Consider the following 22,442-nt stretch of genomic DNA (forward strand, 5'->3'; position numbering starts at 1 on the left):
GAAGGAAGGAGTGGACGGCTTAGGTTCTTTCCATCCTGGTAAAGGAGCAGGCTGGGCTGGGCCTGGTCCGTCACAAAGCGATGTGCGCTGCCCGTGCAGCGGGGTATCCTGCTACCGGCCCGTGCAGGCTGCCAGCCGGGCTGGGGCGCCGAGAGAGCCTGCAGTTGCGCAGAGCCCAGGGCGCTATTGTACGCCGCGGCGTACGCTGCCGGGCCGGCGCCGCTCCCCCTAGCGGATCGGGAACCAGCCGCTCCTTCCTCTCCACGGCGCCTGCGCAGGGGTCAGGGCCGGCCGGATTGCGGCCGCACACGTGGGGGCTCTGCGCTCTCCTCCGGCCCGGCGGGGCAGCGTCGCCGCTCCTCATCCGCGGGCAGACACCATGGGCAAGAGCAAGGCCAAGAGGTTTCGGAGCGCCCCGTTCTCCCCAGCCGGCCCGCAGCGGGCGGCTGGCGGGGAGGGGCCGGCCGGGGAAGACGGCGATGGAGGCTCCTCTGCCGCTGAGCTCCTGGAGAAAGTAAGCGAAAGCAGCTCCTCCCCTTCCTCCCCGCAAGTCGGTGTGTGGGGGGCTGGAGCCCTGCTGCCCCCCCCCCACACTCGGCTAGTGCTCTACAAGCAGCTCTCCCAGCAAGGGGGGGGGGTCTCTCCTTTTGTGGGCCGGGACCCCCCGCCCACCTGTGTCAGGGAGGAGGAGAAGGCCTGTGTGTGTCTTCAGTAGCGTGCTTTGAGCCGTGCAGGCTCGGGCAGATTGATGGGTAGGTGGTTTTTGAGCCTAGTTTACCCTCCACTGAATCTGGGAGGGGAGCTGTGGTGTCTGTGCCGGAAGAGGCTGCACCTTGCACCTGGCTAAGGCTTGATCTGTGGTGGGCAGTAGGTAGCCTTGGTTCTAAAGCCTTGGCTGGCCAGTTTCCCACCTGGGATGTGTATGCTAGCACCATACAGGGAGATGGACTCTTCCCCCCCCCAGCATCTCTTCAGAGGGGAGGGGGCTACAATGTGGGCAGTAGCTTCTGTGAGAGAGAAATGCACAGATTGCTGTCAGACACCAAGTGGTGGGTTGTCATCTGTTTAGTAGAGAATCATACAAGTGTAGGGCTGGAAGGGCCCTTGAGAAGTCAAGTCCAGTCTGAGGCAGAACCAAGTAAATCTAGACCATCCCTGACCAGGTGTTTATTTAGCCTTTTCTTTAAAATCTTCGATGATGGTGATTCCACAACCTCCCTTGGAAGCCTATTCCAGAGTTTAACTACCTTTATAGTTCAAAAGTTTTTTCATAATATCTAACCTAAATGTCCCTTGCCGCAGATTTTAAGCCCATTATTTCTTGTCCTGCCTTTAGTGAACACAGAGAACAATTGATCACTGTTGTCTTTATAAAAGCCCTTAACATATTGGAAGACTGTTATTGGTCCACTCTGTCTTCTTTTCTCAAGACTAAACATGGCTATTTTTTTTAACCTTTCCTCATAGATCAGGTTTTCTAAATCTTTTATCATTTTTGGTGCTCTCCTCTGGAGTCTGTCCAGCCTGTCTGCGTCTTTTCTAAAGTGTGGCGCTCAGAATTGGACACACTACTCCAGCTGAGGCCTCATCTCTGCCAAGTAGAGCAAGTACCTTCTGTACCTTACATATGACGCTGCTGTGAATACACCCAAGAATATTATCCTTTTTCGAAACTGCATCATATTGTCAACTCATATTAACCTCCACATCCTTTTCAGCAGTACTATGACCTAGCCCAGTGGTGCACAAACTTTTATAGTCACCATCCCTCCTTAGCATTAATGGAATCTGTTCTCACCCCTCCCTCCATTACTGCACAGCCAAGGCTTCCTCAGCCATGGAGCTTGGTCTGAAGGTGGAACTGGGGAGAGGAAGGAGTTGGGGCTAGAGGTGGAACTGGTCTGGGAGGCAGAGAAGGAATGAGGGCAGAGCTGGGCAGGAGGTGGAACGGGGTGGAGTGGGACTGGGGGCAGATCTGGCCTGTTAATATTAATTGTGTTGCATATTTGGTCACTATTAACCTTTTTAGTGATGATTGAAGCAAAACCTTAGCTGCCTGGATGTCATCCGTTATTATTAGCTCTCCTTCCCCACTAAGTAGAGGACCTACATTTTGCTTCATCTTTCTCTTGCTCCTAATGTATTTAAAGAACCTCTTATAATGTTTTAAATCCCTTGCTAGGTGTAACTCATTTTGTGCTTTAGCCTTTCTGATTTTGTCCCTATGTGCTTGTGGTATTCTTTTTTTACTCCTCCTTAGCAATTTGTTCATGTTTCCACTCTTTGTAGAATTTCTTTTTAATTTTCAGGTCATTAAAGAGCTTGTGATACAGTCATATTGGCCTTTTACTAGTCTTCCTGTCTTTCCTTTGCAATGGGATAGTTTGCAGCTGTGCCTTTAATATTGTCTCCTGAATATTGTCAGCTCTCCTCAACTCCTTTTTCCCTTAGATTTTCTTCTCAGGGGACCTTACCTACTAGTTCTCTGAGTCTTTTTGAAATCCATTGTCCTTATTCTGCTACTTTCACTCCTTCCTTTTCTTAGAATCATGAAATCTGTCATTTCATGGTCACTTTCACCCGAATTGTTTTCCACCTTCAGTTTCATTACCAGTTCCTCCCTGTTGGTCAGAATCCATCAAAAATGGCAGTCCTGGTTACTTCCTCCACTTTCTGAAACAAAAAGTTGTCCCCAGTATATTCTAAGAACTTAATGGAAATTTTGTGTTTTGCCGAATTACTTTTCCAACAGATGTCTAGCTAATTAAAATAATTCATTATTACCAGGTTTTGTGTATTGGATATTTCTGTTGTTTATTGTAGAAATGCTTCATTCAACTCCTCCTCTTGATTTGGTGGTCTGGAGTAGCCGCTCCCATGACATCACCCCAATTTTTTATCCATTTTCTCTTTCCCCAGATACTTTCCACTGGTCTGTCTCTCACCCCCTGGAACTCAAGACAAGTCTATATATTCTTGATGTATAATGCAACACCTCCTCCTTCTTTACCCTGCTTGTCCTTCCTGAACAAGCTATATCCTTCTATACCAGTATTCCAATCATGAGATTTATCCCTCTAAGTCTCAGTGATGCCAACTAAGGCATAGTTTAGCTTGTGTACTCATAGATTAATATGAGAACGGAACAGTGGATAAGGAACTGGTTAAAGGGAAGACTACAGTGGGTCATACTGAAAGGTGAATTGTCAGGCTGGAGAGAGATTACTAGTGGAGTTCTTCAGGGATCAGTTTTAGGACCTATCTTATTTAACATTTTTATTAATAACCTTGCTACAAAAAGAGGGAGCGTGTTAATAAAATTTGCAGATGACACAAAGTTGGGAGGTATTGCCAGTACGGAGGAGGATTGGGATATCATACAAGAAGATCTTGACGTTGAAAGCTGGAGTAATAGAAATGAGATGAAATTTAATAGTGCAAAGGGACTAACAACAAGAATTTTTGCTATAAGCTGGGGCCTTATCAGTTGGAAGCGACAGAGGAGGAGAAAAACCTGGGTGTATTGGTTGATTATAGGATGACTATGAGCCGCCAGTGTGATGCAGCTGTGAAAAAGGCTAATGCAGTCCTAAGATGCATCAAGCATGGTTTTTCCAGTAGAGACAGAGAAGTGTTAGTACCATTATACAAGGCACTGGGGAGACCTCATCTGGAATACTGTGTGCAATTTGGGTCTTCCATTTTTAAGAAAGATTAATTCAAACTGGAACAGGTGCAGAGAAGGGCTACTAAGATGATTGGAGGAATGGAAAACCTACCTTATGATAGGAGACTCAAAGAGCTTGGCTTGTGTAGCTTAATCATAAGAAGGATGATAGCAGATATGATCGTGCTCTATAAATACACCAGAGGGATAAATACCACGGAGTGGGAGGAGTTATTTAGTGCTGATGTTGAGACAAGAACAAATGGATACAAACTGGCCATCAACAAGTTTAGGCTTGGAATTAGAGGAAGGTTTCTAACCATCAGAGGAGTGAGTTTTGGAACGGCCTCCCAAGGGGTAGTAGTGGGGGCAAAAAACATATAAAGCCTGAGCATGGTAAGTTTATGGAGGTGATTGTATGATAAGATTGCTGTCAATGGCATGTAGCTGATTTGTGACTGCTAGTAGCAGATGTCTCCAATGGCTGGTGATGGGGAGGGCTCTGAGTTACTACAATGAATTCTTGCCCAGGTGTCTGGCTGGCTGGTCTTGCTGATATGCTCAGGGTCTAACTGATCACCATATTTGGGGTTGGAAAGGAATTTTCCCACAGGTCAGATTCCAGAGACCCTGGGTTTTTTTCCGCTTTCCTCTGCAGCATGAAGCACAGGTCACTTGCAGATTGAAACAAGTGTAAAGGGTGGATTCTCTGTAACTTGAAATCTTTAAACCATGATTTGTGGACTTCAGTAACTCAGCCAGAGTTTATGGGTCTATTACAGGAGTGAGCAGGTGAGGTTCTGTGACCTGCAATGTTCAGGAGGTCAGATTGGATGATTATGATGGTCCGTTCTGGCCTTAAAGTTTGACACACAACCATACCTCCCTGCCTTCCACCACTGGCAAGCTTTCAGGTGCCTCCATCTCACCAGCCATCTGTTTTGCCACATATACCTCAGCTCTTCCCTTGAGTCTTGGTACCATTCTTGAGGAGGGAAAGAGGAGGCAACTGGACATCTGAAGTTTGACTCACTCTTTTTTCTCCCTGACTATTGCCTTTCGTAAAAAGGAAGGTCACGCAGAGTAAATGGCCAAACTTGCTCTCCTTTTGAAAGAAAAATAGTGTAGTTTAGTCTTTGACACGTAAGGCCCCCTGACCAACCCACTTCTCTGTGTTCTTCCTGTTTGCCACCAGAAGCCCTGTCCTGGGGAACTAGTATGTCACTGGAGAAGGCAGGGGCAGCAGTGGTGGCCTTTCTTTGGTGGGTGGCACAGCTGTGCTTCTTCTGCCTCTTTCCACTTGTCTGCTGCTCCTGCTCTTTGAAACAGCTGTTGTTGGCCCAGTGGGCCGTAAACCCTGTGAAAAAATGAGTCTACCTGAGCAGAGCTTTCGCCTGCAGACAGGGAGAGGAGATTGTCAAGGACTCGGCAATATTAAGAGAACATACATAACCCCCCCACCCCCCAAATAGATGTAGCCACTCACCCATCATAACCCTTCATTTTTCACTAGTGTCATTGAAGAGGTTTGCACTTAAAACTCACGTAGACATGTTATATGAGTGTGAGAAATCAAATCTGTTTTTCAATAATCAGACTTTTGGTAGTCCGTGATTACTTGAACTGATTGAACAAATCATTGCTTCTCTTGTATGCTCATTTTTCTTTTGATATGATTTTTGCCTTTCAGAGTTTAAAACTAGGTGAAGATCTTCTGATTTTTAAAAGTCTCTTATTTCTTTTAAAAATTGTTAAAAGTCTTCTTCCTTTACAGAAATAAGAAAACATGATAACGAGGGGGAAGACAATGCAGGGTGGTGGTGGTGGGGGGAATGACAAGATTGGTCTCTTGCTACAATGTAACCTTCTGGTGAACTTGCTTTCTAATCTCCCTTGTCCTATCTTCTCAGCTGCAGCATCCAAGTGCTGATGTAAGAGAGTTTGCCTGTGCCAGCATTTCCAAAATGTTGCAGCAGAAGCATGCAATCCCAGCCTTTCTGCAGAGAGATGTTGTCCGGTGTTTGGGTCCCATGTTGCTTGATCAAAGTTTAGCTGTTCGTGAGACAGCTGCGGGAGCTCTCCGGTAAGTGATTAATAATGTATTATAGAAGAAGGAGTTACTATTGGTACAGTAGAGAAGAGGAATTTCTGATAGAAGGAAACAAACTTAAATATTGTCATCTTTGGGGGTTTTTACTTTAACCCTATTATATATGTTATTGTAATCAGAAAAGTCTTGATGTACGAATGACTATGATCCTGATCTCACAATGAGATTCATATGGACAGATGCTCATTAACTTCAGTAAAGCACAACAAGGGTCTCATTGCAAGATCACAGCTTACCTTAGTAGTTGTTGCTACTCTGGTTCCTGCTTCTTGTGGCATGTTGTTTTCCATCTCTGTAATAGAAAGAAATACTAAGGGATAAAATTTTAAATGCTTGAAAATATGTTTCATGTGGAAATCTTTGTTTTGATAATGGTTTGGGAGCAGCGGGTTAGTGAGAAAATTCAAAATAGCTAGCTTTTATATTTGACAAAATTGTATGGGACTAACTGTACTGCACCCAGACCTACTGTTGGCTTTTTTTATTTGCACAAAAGCATAATGTTAGTGTTTCCTTTAGAAATGTGTTTAGTAATAGTTTCCTGTACATGTTTTGCACACACATGCTTTAAAGATTAGCTTCCAGGATATCAGAAGGAAGGGCCTGGGGATATGTTTCCCAAATGAAATCTTGCCATATTTTAGTAGGAATAAAATAGGCTCAGGGTATATCTATGCTGCGGGGGAAGACTCATGGCAAAGGCTGAAAGCCCAGGTCATCTGACTTGGGTTTGTGCTACAGGACTAAAAATAGCAGTGTAGACGTTTGGGCCTGGGCTCTGAGACCCTCTCTCTTCACCAGGTCACAGAGCCCAGGCTGCAGCCTGAGCCTGAACATCTACACTGCTATTATTAGCCCCATAGCGCAAGCCTGAGTCAGTTGACCTGGGCTCTGAGACTTGCTGCCGTGGCTTTGGCTCATTGCGATGCTATCTACATAGGTCTGGTTTTTTAAAACTGAGTTTAATATATTTTTAGATTAAGAAACGTAATAGACTAAAAGCAGGTGATTCATGCAGTATCACCTTAGTAATTAAACGTTACTTTAAAGAAAAAAGTGAAACCTGTCATAACCTCTAAATCTGTTACTGTAGAAATATTTAAATATATTTGAAATATTCAAGGCAGATAACTTTATAATATATGATCCAAGGCATTTAACTTGTTCCAGAAATCTCAGTGCTTGTGGAGGATTTGAAGTTTGTGATGACATGGTGACTAAAGATATCATGACACCCCTTGTAGCGCTTTTGAAAGAGGTATGTTAGTTGTTGTGTTTTTTTTTTTTTTTTAACTTCTATACAATTTTTAAATTTTCCAGGTCTTTCTCTTTTCAAAACTACTGTGAAGTGTTTGTAAAATTGTTCTGAAGGAGTCACTTGATATTTAAGCAGAAATTCTGGCAAGATTAACGTATCTCATAGTGTTAGAATTGTAAATGTTTTTTTTTTTCTATTTGTAGTAGATACAATCAAGCAGAATTAGGATATTAGCTGAAAATAAATTGCACGTGTGACAATCAGCAACCAGACACTCCAAGGGGAGAACAGGGGGTTTGAACTCTAAAGAATAAGCATTTGAATCAACTGATTGTATATAATGATGTTATACTAGACAAACATGCCAAATAAGGTCTTTTGTGAAAGGTTGTAAAGTTCTAAACTTAAAAATCATTATGAGGTATGTATACAGACTATGGTTATGAAATTATGTATTTGTGTATATGGAGAACTCATATGCTCATAAACTTCAACTCCACCTCCCAGCAGGACACTGAGCAATCAGACAGGGAGAGGCACCTCCCGAGCCAGGTGTTCACACAAAATCAGACTCAAGTAACCATTGCACAACCCAGGAAAAGACAATGATGGGCCATTAAAGTTAATGAAAGTCATTGAGACAAGTGGGTATTTTCCCACTTTGAATATCTGTAGTGATTGAAGAAAAAGAAAACCCTGCAAAGCCTTTTAAAATGGAAGTGTTTGGAAGTGAAAGGCAACTGAGGGACAGTCTCTAGATGGGAAGCAGTCTGTGGATGCTAATGCCCCCCAATATCTAGGGCGTATGCTGAACTGTTCAAAGGCAATAGGTAACTTGTATTAGAAAAGGGATTTTATTGAAGATGGAAGTGTAAAGCCCGAGGGCAGTTCTGCGCTACAAATTTACATTGGCACAGCTGCAGCGAGTCTGGTGAAGATGCTCTAAACTGATGGGAGAGAGCTCTCCTGTCAGCTTAATAACGCCACCTCCATGGGAGGCGATAGCTTTGTCAGTGGGAGAAGCTCTCCCACAGACATAGCACTGTCTACACAGGAGGATAAGGTCGGTATACCTACGTCGCTTGGGGTGTAGATTTTTCACACCCCTGAGTGACATAGTTGTACTGAAGGAAGTGTGTGGTGTAGACCAAGGGTGAGGCTGCATCTTTGTTTGTTTGCTGGGTAACTTGTGTATGTTTGCTTTCCTTTACTATTTCATACTTGAATCTGGGGTTTTTCTATTAAATCCACTTCTTTTGTATTTGTTTTTTACCCCCAAGCAGATCTGTTGTGCAAACTGTATGGAGTGTGTGCGCCAAAGTAAACTGATAACTAGGGGGCCTGTTTCATGCCTTCATGGGAATGGTCCAGGTGACTGGTATTTATGAACTCGGGGAGGATGGATTTGGGGAGACTCAGGACTCCAAGGGCTGTTGGAGTCACCCCTCAAGGAGTGACTAAGCTGGTGGAGGCCAGGGTGAGACTTTGTGCTTGTGGGCTAGCTACTGATATCAGGGTTCTGAGCCATGCAGCGTTTAAGGCACCCCAAGGTACAGGGAAGGTGGTTACAGAGCTCCTTACTCATCTGGATGATCTCCGACATGTCACAGTAGCATAGTTGGTACAGGAGTTGCACTTCAGTATCAGTGAACTAAGGTTCACACTCCAAACACTTGCTGAACAAACCCTAGTGGATTGAAAAGTGACGAAACAAAGTACAAGCTCACAGGTTATTTTCTTTTGTTTATTTCGGGTCAAGAGGAATAATGAAGGAAAGGGGAGAATGAGAAAATCAGAGTCCTTGTATGCAATGGATAAAAAGCAGCTTGGGAGCTTATGTTTGAAATCAGAGCCAAAGCAGCAGAGCATTAAGGCACCCCAAGGTCAGAGGGCAGGCAGTGACTGAGCCCCTTACTGGTTGGGTTGATCCCCAAAATGTCACAGCTCCCTAAGGAATTGCTACTAATCCCTTTTCACATAAATTATTATACAAATGGAACACTTTATTTCTATGAGAGTTTATCAAAATTATATGCAAATCTAGAGAGAGATCCCAAGCAAGGACCTGATTCTGCACTCTGATCTGCTAGCACAGACCCCTGTGCCCACACAGAGGTCCATTGAAGTTAATGGGACCCCACACAGGTATAGGGAGGGCGATTCATGCAAGCAAATCTGATTGCAGGATCTTTACAATTTTACATTACATGCTATGTCTACTGAGGTTCACAGTGAGTGCTGTAATCCAAATAAATGATTGAATTTACAGTTGGCAACGTTGTTATTGTACCAGTCACAGTAAGATAAAGTGTTTCTAATACCGCTAATTGTACTATATAGTCTCCATTTGGTCCAGTGGATAAGGCCCAAGACTGGGAGTCAAGACCTGTGTTCTATCTATCTGCTGACTTTACTGTGTTTTGGACAAGCTACTTAACCTCTGTGCCTAACTTTGCCCATTTATAAAATGTGGATAACTGTCAATCCCTGTGTAGGCTGCCCTTCTGAGACCCTTTTCCAGTCTATTGAGTGCATCCCTTTTAAGTGGAAGGTCTCCACTTCCCTTTGGGATGGGATTCCACGAACCTCCACTCTCCCATTGGGTCTCTGATTTATACCTGCTAGCTGTCAACCATATTACGTAGTAAGCCCATGGACTTGGCACCTGCAAGAGTTTTCCTCTGGGGGTTTGTGGACAGGAATAGTATGCAGTGACACAGGAACAGATTCTTGAAAACAAAGAATATTTGTTTTGCCAAAGGGTACTCAGCTCTTAGAGAAATGGATTTAAATTAACAGAGATCTACACGTACATTGTCTTACCTACACTTGGCATTCCCCTTGAGGCCCTGGGTAGACCTGACTTAGCTCTGGTGCCCCTCTCTTCTCTTTGGGCACCAAGTTACAGCATGGTTGCTGCAGACCCCTAATTTCCAGTAAGTCTCTGTGTCAGCCTGACAGCTTCCCTCAGCATAGGGGCAATCATTTAACAGAACAGTGTTTCTCCTAAATTCTGAGTCTTTCCAGTCTGGTTTCTTTAACAATCCTTTTTGGTCTAAATATGCATTCAGACAGGGTGATTACACAGAGGGGCATACGACATTTATAAAAAAACAACATATTTCCCAGTTCTCCACATTAGCCATGTTTGTAAAGTGCTGTGAGATATGCAGATGATATTCTGTAAAAGTGTTTAATTATTAGCGTTAATGGACATTCCAGTGTTTCTGAGAAGCATCTGGCATTGTTTTTTCTTGTGGCAGTCAGACAAAAGTTTAACAAGTTTATTTGTCTATAAGAAAATGCTTTTGAAAACGAGGGTATGTGTGACAAGACATCGTACAAGGTGATTTTGTAAAGGTGTGTAATTTCTTTTCTGTAGAAAGGAATAGTTGAATTCGTATATGACCCTGTTTGCCATGAAGAATTGCAGATGAACTGTAATTTCTGTCATTAAGTAGCTGTCCTGAGATCTCTGCTTTTAATTTTTTTCTATTGTCCAGTTCTTTTCCAATTCCTTTTTGCCTATTTGATTACAGTGCAGTGCTGGACTAGAGACCAACGAGGTCTCCCCCACGAAATGCAAAGAAACAAAGAAAAATTGTGTTGAAGACATAGCCAATGAGGCTGTTAATGTGCTGTGGAATGTATGGTAAGCTCCATTTTAATATTAACACAGATGCTTTTCTTATATATCTAGTTCTTTTGAAAAATGGTTTGACCTGATATGCCCCAGTGAAGATAAAAGCAATAATATCTGATCACTTCATTCCTGAAAGTAGTTTATATATTAACATGGTTATTCCTTTTCAGACTTGAAAAATTTATTTATATACCTTTCCCCCATAAATGGCAAATAACAAAAAACATATTTTGTAAGTGAAAGATCTTGAAGATCCACAAAGTTATTATTTTAAAATTATTATTAATCAAACAGGTAGGACTATGCTGAAATCTGACTTCCAAGAGCTACTCAGCCTAAATCGTGATTTTGGCTTTTGTGCAACTACTATATCATAGTCACTCTGAAGGTGAAGACTTTCTGCAGTTCATGGGAGACTGAAGACTACACCTTCCAAATTTCCTGTAGGACCATTCTGTAATGGAGAAGTAGGGGAACATTATATTCCAGCCAGGAGACTCCAGTGCTGTCCCAGCCTCAATGGGGAATGTAGGCCCCACTTGAGTCCCTGCTGCTGGAGCCTAATGTTTTGCTACAATTAAACTACTCTCTGTGGGCCTGATCACGCGCTCAGTGAAGCCAATAGGAATTTTATAATTGATTTTGTTGGGTTCAGGCCTCTTGAGTTCTGGAATGCTCCAAATCATGGATTATATAAATGGGAGTCCCCTAAAATTCATAGCAAAGCCACAGAATGGAAACCTAGGGTGCCCCATATACTGCTGGGCTCTGCATTCTCCACTGAAGGGGCAGAGTGGAGTTTCCTGTGCCCATTCTACCAGCACCTGCAGATCACTATGTGAAAGTGTAAAGAGTGCTGAATCTAGAGGGAGAGGACATTAAGGAGAATGCAGAATGTCTAGATAGGTATATGGAGTATTGAAATAGGGAAAGAATTAAGACCTATGGAACATAGAGGTTAGTAAACCTTTAGGGTGTCTGTAATGGAGAGAATGCTGCAGAAGAGTAACAGAATAGTGAAGAGAGTGCTGAGGTAGGAGCCTTAAAGTGACCTATGCAGATCTGTAGCATAAAGAAAGGGGACACTGACTAGGAACTAAGTTCAGCAAAATGTTAAAATCACAGGCAACTGAAGCAATGCACAACCTGATAACACAGATTTGTCCACCGTGTGCTTTCCCCAGGTACTGCAATCCCGAGGGGAAGATTAAAATGACGGATCATGCCACCCTTGCTAGAAATAGCTTACCCCTCTCTCCTGCTTTCTGACATTGTAAAGAGAAATGCCACTTGTTTCAGGCAGTCATCTCCTCTGTTGGGCCAAATCCTGACACCTCCTGTGTGGGGATGGGTGACCTTGTAGCAATGGAACACATCCAGTTATGCTATACATAAGAGCCATGATTTTCTAGCTATTAGGCGCCACCACTGTGCGGGGAAAGAGTGAGGATTTCTTTTCTTCCTCCTCCCTCTGCAGATGTTCCCAGTGCCCATTAGTGCTTGGATACAGGATGAGTGCTTAAGCATATTTAAGCATGTGAATAGTCCCGTTACTAATTTACATCGATTTGTGTAACTGACATGAAGAAAATTATAGGTTGCACAAAGAGAAACGGAAACAATATTAATAGAAACTCCAGTGCAAACATTGGGATGACACAATCTGACAAAGACTTGGGCTAAGAGTTCAAACTGAATTTCAACCTAGAATTGTTTTTTGTTGTTCATTTAGGCTCCATCATGTAAGCTGCTCCATGGGGGTGGAACCTTGAGACCATCTGAAGCCCTACTGTCTTCATTTGGGCTCCAGGCATCTACCAGCATGGAGTAGTAGCAGGGTTGGGGCCTTAGTATCTGACACTCACAGAACTATAAAATAACTGCATGCACAAGTCTCTGTGCTGCCACATAACCTTTTGTTGTGTAACCCTTGCCCTTGATAGAACTGGATTTCTTGTATTCGTCACTTGTCAGGTCTTATTTCAAATGTAAGTGACTTTGAGACAGGGACCATGTTTTGTAAAGCACTTACCATATTTTGGGAACTAGACAAATAATAATTCTCGCAAGTTTCCTGGCCATTGGTTGAGTTCTGTGGTGTTTCTGATCTGTAGAAGTCACGGTCCCGTCTTAATATTTTAGTTCTAAGTGAAATAGGTGAGGCAATTTAAATAAATACAAATAAGATCAGTAAGATAATTAAAGTAAATGGCACCTTTCAGATGGCTTTAGAAATGTAGTACAGACTCCTGAATGCCAACTATCTGTGCTGGAACAATGACTTCTTATTACTGACTGGAAAAGGAACCACCCTTTAAAGTGGAAAATGTGTCCTGGAGCTGTTAGTTTTTAAAAAAATGGATTAATAAAAATATAAATTCCAAAAATAAAATGTTTGAATAAATTGTTTGAGTTCTATTAGAGTGACTTTTGTTAAAAGTGAAAAATGTTTTATCATTCTTTGTTTTTCTTAGTGAGTGCAATGGTACGGCAGTATCTGTATTTAATAAAGAAGGGTGCTTGGATGTTGTGTTACAATATTTGAAGAAATTTTCCACAAACGTAGATCTGGCTATCTCAGTAGGTAAGTGGTGGATAGGGTAGTGATCATCATGTAGTCTGAGCTACGAATATATATCTAGCCTTGCAGTACACTGTTTTATAAGGTCATGCTAATGATCCTATAGAGTCACAACTGAAAATAAGAACTTCAGAAAGGCTCCGTCTAAAAATTACACTTTGGAGTTTGAAATCTTGTATGCTTGTTCTCACTCCAAAAGGGGAGTGATGTATTGTAGTGCTTGAGGGAGAGGGAAGGTTTTCTGGAGAAAAATAAACTAATTTAGCTTTTTTAGGGAAAGGGGATGAGTTTGTAATGGGGGCACCATCAATTGAAAAATCCCACTTCACTCTGAAAATGTTTGCTCTAACTAATATTGTTACAAGTACTTCACAGCACTTCCACTGTTTCTCTTGTACAGTCAGTCAGGGCTTTATCCACATAACTTCTGCATGTGAGTAACTCAGTTCAGTGGGGCTGCTCCCTCGGTAAAGTTATTCATGCCCAAAAGGGTTTGCAAGACTAAGCTCTCGCGTTACTTTCACCCGTTTGTGCGCATCTTTCATGCAACAAAAAAGGAGAAGAAAACCCTTCTTTAGTAGAAAAAAGATTGTCGGGGCGGTGTAGTACCGTAAACTACTTTTATCCCGCACTTGTGAAATTGATCAGTTTTCAGGACGATAGTGTATTATCCAGTTAGAGATCTGAAAACAATACATTTTTGTTTTTGTTTTTTGTCACTACAGCACATTGCTTGCAGACAGTGACGGAAGATAACCCAGAGCTGCTTTCTTCTTTCAATGCTTCTGCACACCAAGTATTGGAATCCATAATGTTGTCCCAAGACAATACCATGGAGCATATCCTTTTAAGGACATTGTTGGCAGGTATGATTCAACTGGACCCTAACTTTTATATTTGGAACATGCTGTATAGAAGGTAAAGTGGGATGGGAGCGGCAGAGCTTTTAGTTCTCCATCGTGCCAAAGTAATAGCAACAAATTATGTTGTTGCCAAAGTGCCAGCTTAGAAGCAAGAGCTGGGTAGATTGTTCTCAAATCTATTCCTGCCACTGTTGTACCTTTGTCATGGAGCCTGGGGTTTCATATGTCATCTGTCACAACCATATAGTGTAAGATAGCCAATATCTGAATCATGCCTAAAGGCAATGCTGTCTCTTGATTGTGACTTCAGTCCCAATTTGGTTCGGTGTTACTCATTCATTAGTTCTTACTACGGAAATAAAGCAATAGTAAATATTAAAGAAACTATGTTGCTCTTGACCTTACCTATGCTGGGCTTTGAAGCATTTGGAAATAGATTTTGAACTTTGTTTTAGCAAGAACAATGTTTAAACCATTTCTAACATGATTTATCTGGCCACTCTGTGTGAGGTCAACCTATTACACTGCAACAGAGATTTTTGAAAGCAGTTTTACAACAGTCTGGCCTGTCCAGGCTGGCCAATCAAGACTTGTCTGAAATTGGTTTAGCTGGAAGCGTGTTAAAACGGACTTTGAAAATCTGTTTTCAAACGTGGTTTTTAAAGCCCAATATAAAGTGCCTGGGCCACTGGGTGCTTTGCCTTCAGCTTCACCATCTTGTGTTACACCTTCCAGTTAAGATGCTTTCTGACACTGAAGTACAATTAACTAGAATTCTCCTGTCTAAAGCACTCAGTACCTGTGCTTGGAAAGGGAGGGTTTTATTTAATTTCTCTTTATTCTTTGACTGTTTATAGGTCTGACAAATAATAAAATCAAGCAATGTAGTGTGGAAGAAAATCTCTCCCTTCGTCCTTTTAAGACCATGAATAGCTCAAAATTAAACTCATTCAGTGTCCTGAAGATCTGCTATATCTATCAGGCAAAGTGTCACCAGGATTTCCCTTTGGAAATATTTTGTCCATCTTCACATAATGAGGTTTGCCCCAGCTTACGGTTTTGGGCCCTGAATGTTCGATATAGGTTGGCACTTGAAGAACTGAACAGAAAGTCACAAGTCTATAAGAAACTCCTGAAATTTCAATTCATAAAGGACTCATACCTTTCTGAAGGAGGCAGTTGTTTCTCAGTTAATGCAAGGGATTGGAAATCGGGGGACATGGGTTCTGTTTTCAGCCATGCCATGAAGCCTCTGATCATGGGGAAACTTTTTTGTGCCTTAGATTCTCCTTTTGTAACATGGGGATCTATATCTGTCCTTGAAAAGTACTTTGAGATTCTTGATGAAAGATGTGACATAGATACTGAGTACTATAGTTAGCACAAGCTCTGGTTTTGCAATGGCTACAAGAAGGCCATGCACCATGTAGCTTAAAGGTTTTAACATTCTAACTCTCCCATGTTTAGGCTCTGTCTGGAATATAAAGGACACCATTCCATCCAGTAGCCAGGCAAACACAATTAATGCTATCCTGAAGATTTTCTCAGAATCACTAGTGGTGGATGCTGGTGAAACAGTTATTCACATGAAGGAAGCTGAAACACAAAGGTTAAAACTCACTGCAGAGGCAGAAACTGAGGAGAATGTGGGTGATACAATAGACAACTCTGTATTGAATGAAGATGATGAAATGGAAGAACCACCTAAAGGAAAAGTCAAAAGAGAAAATGACATTTCAGATCTACTTCCAGTAAGTATGGCCGATTGTGGCTGACATAGCACTTAGTGGAGTGTTATGCTTCTGATTAGTTTTTGGTTAACTGTCAATCTCATTTTCCCTTAACTTATTCGCAGTAGGGTGAAACTTTCCCAAAAAATTCAGCCTCAGACTCCTGGCATAGAGAATTCCATCCTGATCTGTTAAAGTTTGGCAAAGTTATAAGAAACTGAAAATAGGGTCCTATAATGGAAGGTTCACCCTTAATTATAGGCAGAGCTACCAGCATGGTATCAGTGCCGCCTCCTTTTCTCTGCCAGGTTGCCGCCCAAACAGGAAGTCGCAGTGGCTGCTGGGGCTGGAGCGTGGCTTCCCCCCCTTCCTCTACCCACCCCCTTCTGGCATAGGACCATCATGCTAACCCCAATCATGCAGCCACAGCCTCCCCACAGATTGGGAGGCGAAGGGGGGGCTTGGCAGTTGTGCCTGTCCTGTGAAATTCCAACCCTTACCCATGATTTTGCTGGGATTCTTTTTTCTTTTTTTTTTTAACCCTGCAGTTTACAAAGGGCCTTACAACTAGACCAAATTTGGGCAGATTTTCATTGGGACCGCAAAAGGCATATGCCTGACACAAAGCCCAACCCTTGCCAAATTTCAGGTCCCTGCTCCAAAGCATGGGGGTGCTAAATCTTTTCAAATTAAAGGTGGTCAGAATTTAACAAGGGCAAAACAATAGCCTCATTCTCAGAAACCGCTGAGTCATTTTGGCTGAAATTTTTTAAAATACATTCAGCCTGAGGCAGACACCCAGCCTGTCAAATTTCAGCCCACATGGTTAAAGTTTATGAAGTGCACCTCTACCCTGATATAACGCGACCCGATATAAAACGAATTCGGATATAACGCAGTAAAGCAGTGCTCCGGGGGGGCAGGGGCAGGGCTGCGCACTCTGGCGGATCAAAGCAAGTTCGATATAACACGGTAAGATTTTTTGGCTCCCGAGGACAGCGTTATATCGGGGTAGAGTGTAACTGAATTAATGGGACGTGCCCGGCAACCTTAGTAGACAGTGGTACCAGTCGCACCTGTAATTCTTCTTTACAAATTATGAGAATTCGGACATATTGAAAAGGGGGAAAACAGAACAACTCTGAGTTTTTGGCAGGTTTTGATGAGATTAGACCTTTCAGGATAACAAGTGATCTGTGCCTATTAGTAGGTTCTGTTAGTCTGCAGAACGAAATACTAAACAATTTCTGGAGTTTGGCACACACCAGTATTAGTAGAACATTTGATATTCTCTATTCTGTTTGTGAATAGTTGTCACATAAAAAACTATTATTGTATTTTATCTGCTTTGGTTGACAGTCTAGATACTTTAAAACTAGAGTGCTATCCTCCAAAATTAAGTGTTTGTTTTCTCTAGTCTGATAAGTGGGAGCTGAAACAAGTGACAGCCTTACTGATGGCTCAGCAGACTGCCCTGGAAATCATTGTTAATATGTGCTGCAGTGAAGGTATGTAGGCAGCTTTTTCATTGTTACCAAGGCTTCCGTTTTTAGTAACATGGCAAATTTAGTTGGACTGTTCTGGGATCTTATCTAACTTGACCTGCTAGTCCTCCCATTCTTAAAAGTGAACAAACCATAGATTTGCATCCTTTAATGCCCCTTACTGTACATAAAGACTCTCAAGATATTAATTTCTAATCCTTTTTTCTATGTGTTTGACATTGCAGATTTGAGGTGTATCAGTTTCAAACTTCCCTCTTTGTTGGAATCCTTCAGCAAAATTATACACAATCTGAAGCCAAGTCTCCACTTAAGTTCCACCAGACTTAGCTATGTTGGTTAGGGGTGTGATATTTTTCTTTTTTTCATGACCTAGCGGTGCTGTCAGAAGCCCTAGTGTCTGTAGTTACATTGGCAAAAAAAAGTGCTTTTCTGGCATAGCTTATTTTGTTGGCTGAACACACACAAACTGTATCAGCTTTTGCTGGGATAACTGCATCTACGGTAGGAAGGTTTTGCCCGGCTTTCAATTGTAGGCAGGGCCAAAGACTCAATAGCTATTCTGTCTTCAGTTAGGGGCTGGGAGCACTGTAGCTGAGGTTTCAGCTTTTTGTGGTGTTGCTAGGGTGACCAGACAGCAAATGTGAAAAATCGGAACGGGGGTGGAAGGTAATAGGAGCCTATATAAGAAAAAGACCCCCAAATCAGGACTGTCCATATAAAATCGGGACATCTGGTCACCCTAGGTGTTGCTATCCAAGTCCACCATCAAAGAGGGAAATTTGAACCTGATACCGTTGATACTTCTAAATTAAAAAAAACAAAACAAAACAGAAGGGAAATGTTTTAAAGAGTAATGTAGCAAATGTTTTTTTTATGGAGCTGGAACAGCAACTCTTTTGCTTACTCACTAAATGATAAAGTAATAAATGGTTGGTTTTAAAAGAAATGGACAACGCCATTGAAATGTGCATTGTTTATCCTTTGGACCTTCTGTGTGAAGAATCTCTTAATTTCTCTTATGAGTGCAGCGATGCCAGAGAATCATGAGTTTGTTTTTAAATCATGGTTTATATATAATAACCTGGTTTTTATCTCCATTTTTGCTATAGGACTTGCTATAGCAGATGCAGTTGAGCATCCCAGTTGCTTTTTTTAGATTTGAAATAATGACAATAACTTTAGCTCTGTTTTTGTTAATCTGTGTACCAGATATTTCTCTTTTGCGGATATTAAGAACCTCCTCAGTCGTCTTGCAATTGTGTAAAAATGTCAGCTTGAGTTTCATGAAAGTAATTTCAAAAAGTAACTGTCTGATAGATCCCTTTTTTAAATAGTATGCCCTGACTTTCATTTTTATTTACTGGGGGAGAGGGGGGAATAAATAAAGGCTTTTCTGATCCCTTGTTTTGCTTATGAGAGTTTCCTGGGCAAGCCAGAGAACAACAACACTAAACCTGCCCAGGCCCACCTCTCTTCCCATCCCCTTCCTTTATGTGCATAGATCCACCTCTTCAATTTTAGCTTTGTTGCTGTTACTGATAAACACTCTCTTGGGGAAGAAGATGTGCATAAACTCCCCTAGAGCAATGCATGAAAGTGATGGAACTAACCACCAACAAAAGAGAAACTGATTAATACATGAACTTCTGTGCAAATATACCTAGTACATGGGGGGGGGAAATAGATTTTTTTCCATTAATTTTTTTGTTCTAGTGAACTTAATGGTTATTTGCAGGAATAGTAGGTACAACATTTTCAGCTGGAAATGTGGTTTTCAGGTTGATGATGGCTCTTTAAGAATAACTTACAAAAACCTCTTCTCTCTCCCCTGCCCTCTCCACCCCCCCTCCCCCGTCCTTTATGTCCCAGGGCATTCAGTGCTGTTAAAGGCTTTGATCCTACATTTGGATCTGTGTGGAGTGTGCAGGAAGGTGGCTGTTGAGCAGAATCCTGGACAGTCAGTAGGATTCCATGAGCACCTGGATCCACTTGCAGGATTGGAGCCTCAGTTTGTTACAGTAGATCGATCTTCTGCTGTGCAATCACATTCTTGTTATGGAGCTATCTTCTTCATCTTGCATTGGCTTTCTTATTCTCTTTTGTTTTGTACCATTTTTCCTTTAGTGTCTTTGCATCCTAGAATTATGGAATGCAACTTCAAAAGTGGGAGGAGAGGCAGCTTTTGTACTTTGCTTACAATAGGAATTATATGCGGACAATGTGGTTTGTGCGGGTAGTTCACAGGGCTCTACGTACATGAAGCTTCTTTTGAAAACAGCCTGCTTCCCTTTTAAAAGGGGAACAGTTTTTTGTTTGGTTTTTTTTGTTTTTTTTCAGTTTTGACTAGTCTCTTCAGCAGTTAGTCTGTCTCTTCTTTTCAATCCTGGTTTATTAGTCATTCTTCTGACAGTTAATAAAATAATCAAATAACTGAGGAGTCCTCAACATGAATATTAAAATGAGCAGCTGAAACTTGTAATCTCTGACACTGTTACTCCGGACTATAACGTAAATTTGATCCCCGGGCTGCCCACATTTAGGTGATAACTTCTTAAGTAAATCTTGCTGGTTCTGATGAAAACCATACTAACACCATGTATTCCTTTTGGTAATTTCTGCCATGTGAGAAATTCTGCACCTACTAAATGAATATCTCATCTAATGAACAGTAATTCATAAGATTGCCTCATTTAATTAGAAAAACTCTTGTGGGTAGCTGCATATCCTGCTGTTTGTTTACTCACTATAAACTACAACCCCCTTGCGTTACTACAGTCCATGATTAGACAGAAATAAGGTCTGTAGGAATTAAGAGGAATCCAGAGATGGGTGTTCATTTAATTTTCAGTTTGCTTAGGGACGAAGATATTTTGATTTCCGAACTTCAGCCGGTGTACTGAATTCACAGACTTACTCTGCTCACCAGGGGACCCAAGGGAATTAGCTGAACTGGCATGAGACAGACTCCACACCCCAGGTCCTGCCTTCCGCTCAATGGGGGCATAATGCAGGGAGCAGGAGTCGTCAGGTGGGGCTGCAAATGTGGGTTTGACTGGGGATCATCTGTAATGAGGAAACATCTAAATATACTGTAATATATGTATAATTTTTATATTACATATGTATATATGTAAATATATTTCTTGCCCTCTACAGATGCAGTCTCGGAATGAATAAAAATATACCAAACTCAGCAGTATGTTCCATCCTGTAGTACTTGATAAATTGAATAAGCTTAACCTAAACATGAGCCTTTTATTAAAATAATTCATATGATACTGTGTATGTGTCATGCCCAAGGCTGTAGGCTTGAAATGTACTAGAGCACTAGTTCCTAGAGACTGTCTTGTAATATTTTTCTGGAGTTAAACTGGGCATCAGACACTGGTTTGCATACTAGATAATTCAGGAGTTGGGGGTGCCTAGTTTGTGTGTGACTTCAGATTTCATTCTTAAATCTGTGTTCTATTCTCAGATCCCTCTGATGACGAATGGGAAGAACTCTCCAGCAGTGATGAGAGTGATCTGTTTATGGAGAACTCCTACGATGAGGGAAGTGGGCCGCCCATGTCACCCCTTTGCCTCTCTGCCGAGGTTCACGCAGCACTCATGAACAACCTCATTCCAAAGAAGGTAGAACCGCTGTATATCATCTGATCACAACTCAAATTCAGTCTTCGCACTGTGTCTGATTTAGACCTTAGTTTAAACCAACAAATTATTTGAATCCAACTTCAGTACAGGAAGATTGATTTTTAATCAACCTTTAGCGTTTTTAAAAAATCCTAGATATACAGCATCATTCATACAAGTTGACTTAACTTAAATAATTCTGTGGTGTAAATGGGACTAGACAATTCCACTGGTATGTCAGGAATGAAGTCAGATATTGGGCTTTTCTGAAACTGTACAGGATTTTCCAAGTTGGATATGTTAAGGGTGACCTGCATAGAGAAAATGGAAATTTAACAAGCCGTGGGAATAAATGCCAATTTTCACTCCTAGCAAGGTTGGGGGAGAATGCCAGAGAGCAAACTTAAATAAACACAAACTTCTTCCCCCCCATCCTCCCCTTAAATTGTTAATTTCGGTAGTCCACTTGCCAATTCTGAGTTTGCTGTTGAGTCCCCAGAACTCATCTTAATAGGATTTCACAGGCATCAGAAAATATGAAATGTTCATTTTTTAAAGTGACTATAGTAAAGTTTTTCTTAAACACTGTACACCAGTCCCTGTGTCTACACACTTGGAGGCTCTCTCTGTTGCATCAGTGCTTAGATTGATTCTGTAGCTTGAGCCGTTCTGGAACCTCAACAACTAGCCTTTAACTAGTGAGAAGATTTCTATAGGAGGTGTAAGAAGGGCAAAATAAATCATCTGTGCTGACTACCCTTCACAACCTAGATAGAGACAAGGTGGGTGTTTTATTGAACCATCTTCTGTAGGTGAAAGAGACCAGCTTTTGAGCTCCAGCTGAAGCTGGAGGTCACCTGAAGAAGAGTTCTGTGGAACTTGAAAGCTTGTCTATTGCACCAACAGAAGTTGGTCCAGTAAAATATATTACCTCACCCATCTTGTGTGTGTCATATCCTACATAGCTACAACTTATCTACAGCACTGAAAACTTCATAGCCTAGTCATATCATATAACATTCTTTCTAGTGTACTAATACCTCAAGAGGATGTTAAACAGTGGCTGTTAAAGATAGACATTGTAAAATCAGCAGTTCCAGATAACTAGCATCCAAAAGTTTTAAAGAAGGTGGCTGAGGAACTTGCAGGACCATTAATGTTGATTTTAGGTCTTGGAATGCTGGGGAAGTTCCAGAAGACTGGAAGAAAGCTAATGTTGTGATTTAAGAACATAAGTACGGCCATACTGGGTCAGACCAATGGTCCATCTAGCCCAGTGTCCTGTCTTCCAACAGTGACCAATGCCAGGTGCTTCAGAGGAAACTAACAGAACAGGTCATCATCAAGTGATACATTCCCAGCTTCTGACAAACAGAGGTTAGGGACACTTCAGGGAATGGTTTTGCATCCCTGCCCATTCTGGCTAACAGCCATTGATGCACCTATCCTCCA

General features: G+C 41.9%; 1 protein-coding gene across 1 annotated transcript in view; it reads left to right on the plus strand.

Moving 5' to 3' along the window:
• Positions 1–379: 379 nt before the first annotated feature.
• The window catches only part of HEATR3 (HEAT repeat containing 3), a 31,035-nt gene continuing 8,972 nt past the window's right edge, over positions 380–22,442 (plus strand). Inside the window, exons 1-9 of the mRNA XM_065416735.1 lie at positions 380–514; positions 5,578–5,750; positions 6,948–7,035; positions 10,575–10,687; positions 13,153–13,262; positions 13,985–14,125; positions 15,590–15,873; positions 17,270–17,360; positions 20,833–20,990. Of these exons, the coding sequence (XP_065272807.1) occupies positions 380–514; positions 5,578–5,750; positions 6,948–7,035; positions 10,575–10,687; positions 13,153–13,262; positions 13,985–14,125; positions 15,590–15,873; positions 17,270–17,360; positions 20,833–20,990 (1,293 nt within the window). The remainder of the gene's footprint in view (positions 515–5,577; positions 5,751–6,947; positions 7,036–10,574; positions 10,688–13,152; positions 13,263–13,984; positions 14,126–15,589; positions 15,874–17,269; positions 17,361–20,832; positions 20,991–22,442) is intronic.

This window comes from Emys orbicularis, chromosome 14 (assembly GCF_028017835.1).
Source record: "Emys orbicularis isolate rEmyOrb1 chromosome 14, rEmyOrb1.hap1, whole genome shotgun sequence".
NCBI classification, from domain to species: Eukaryota; Metazoa; Chordata; order Testudines; family Emydidae; genus Emys; species Emys orbicularis.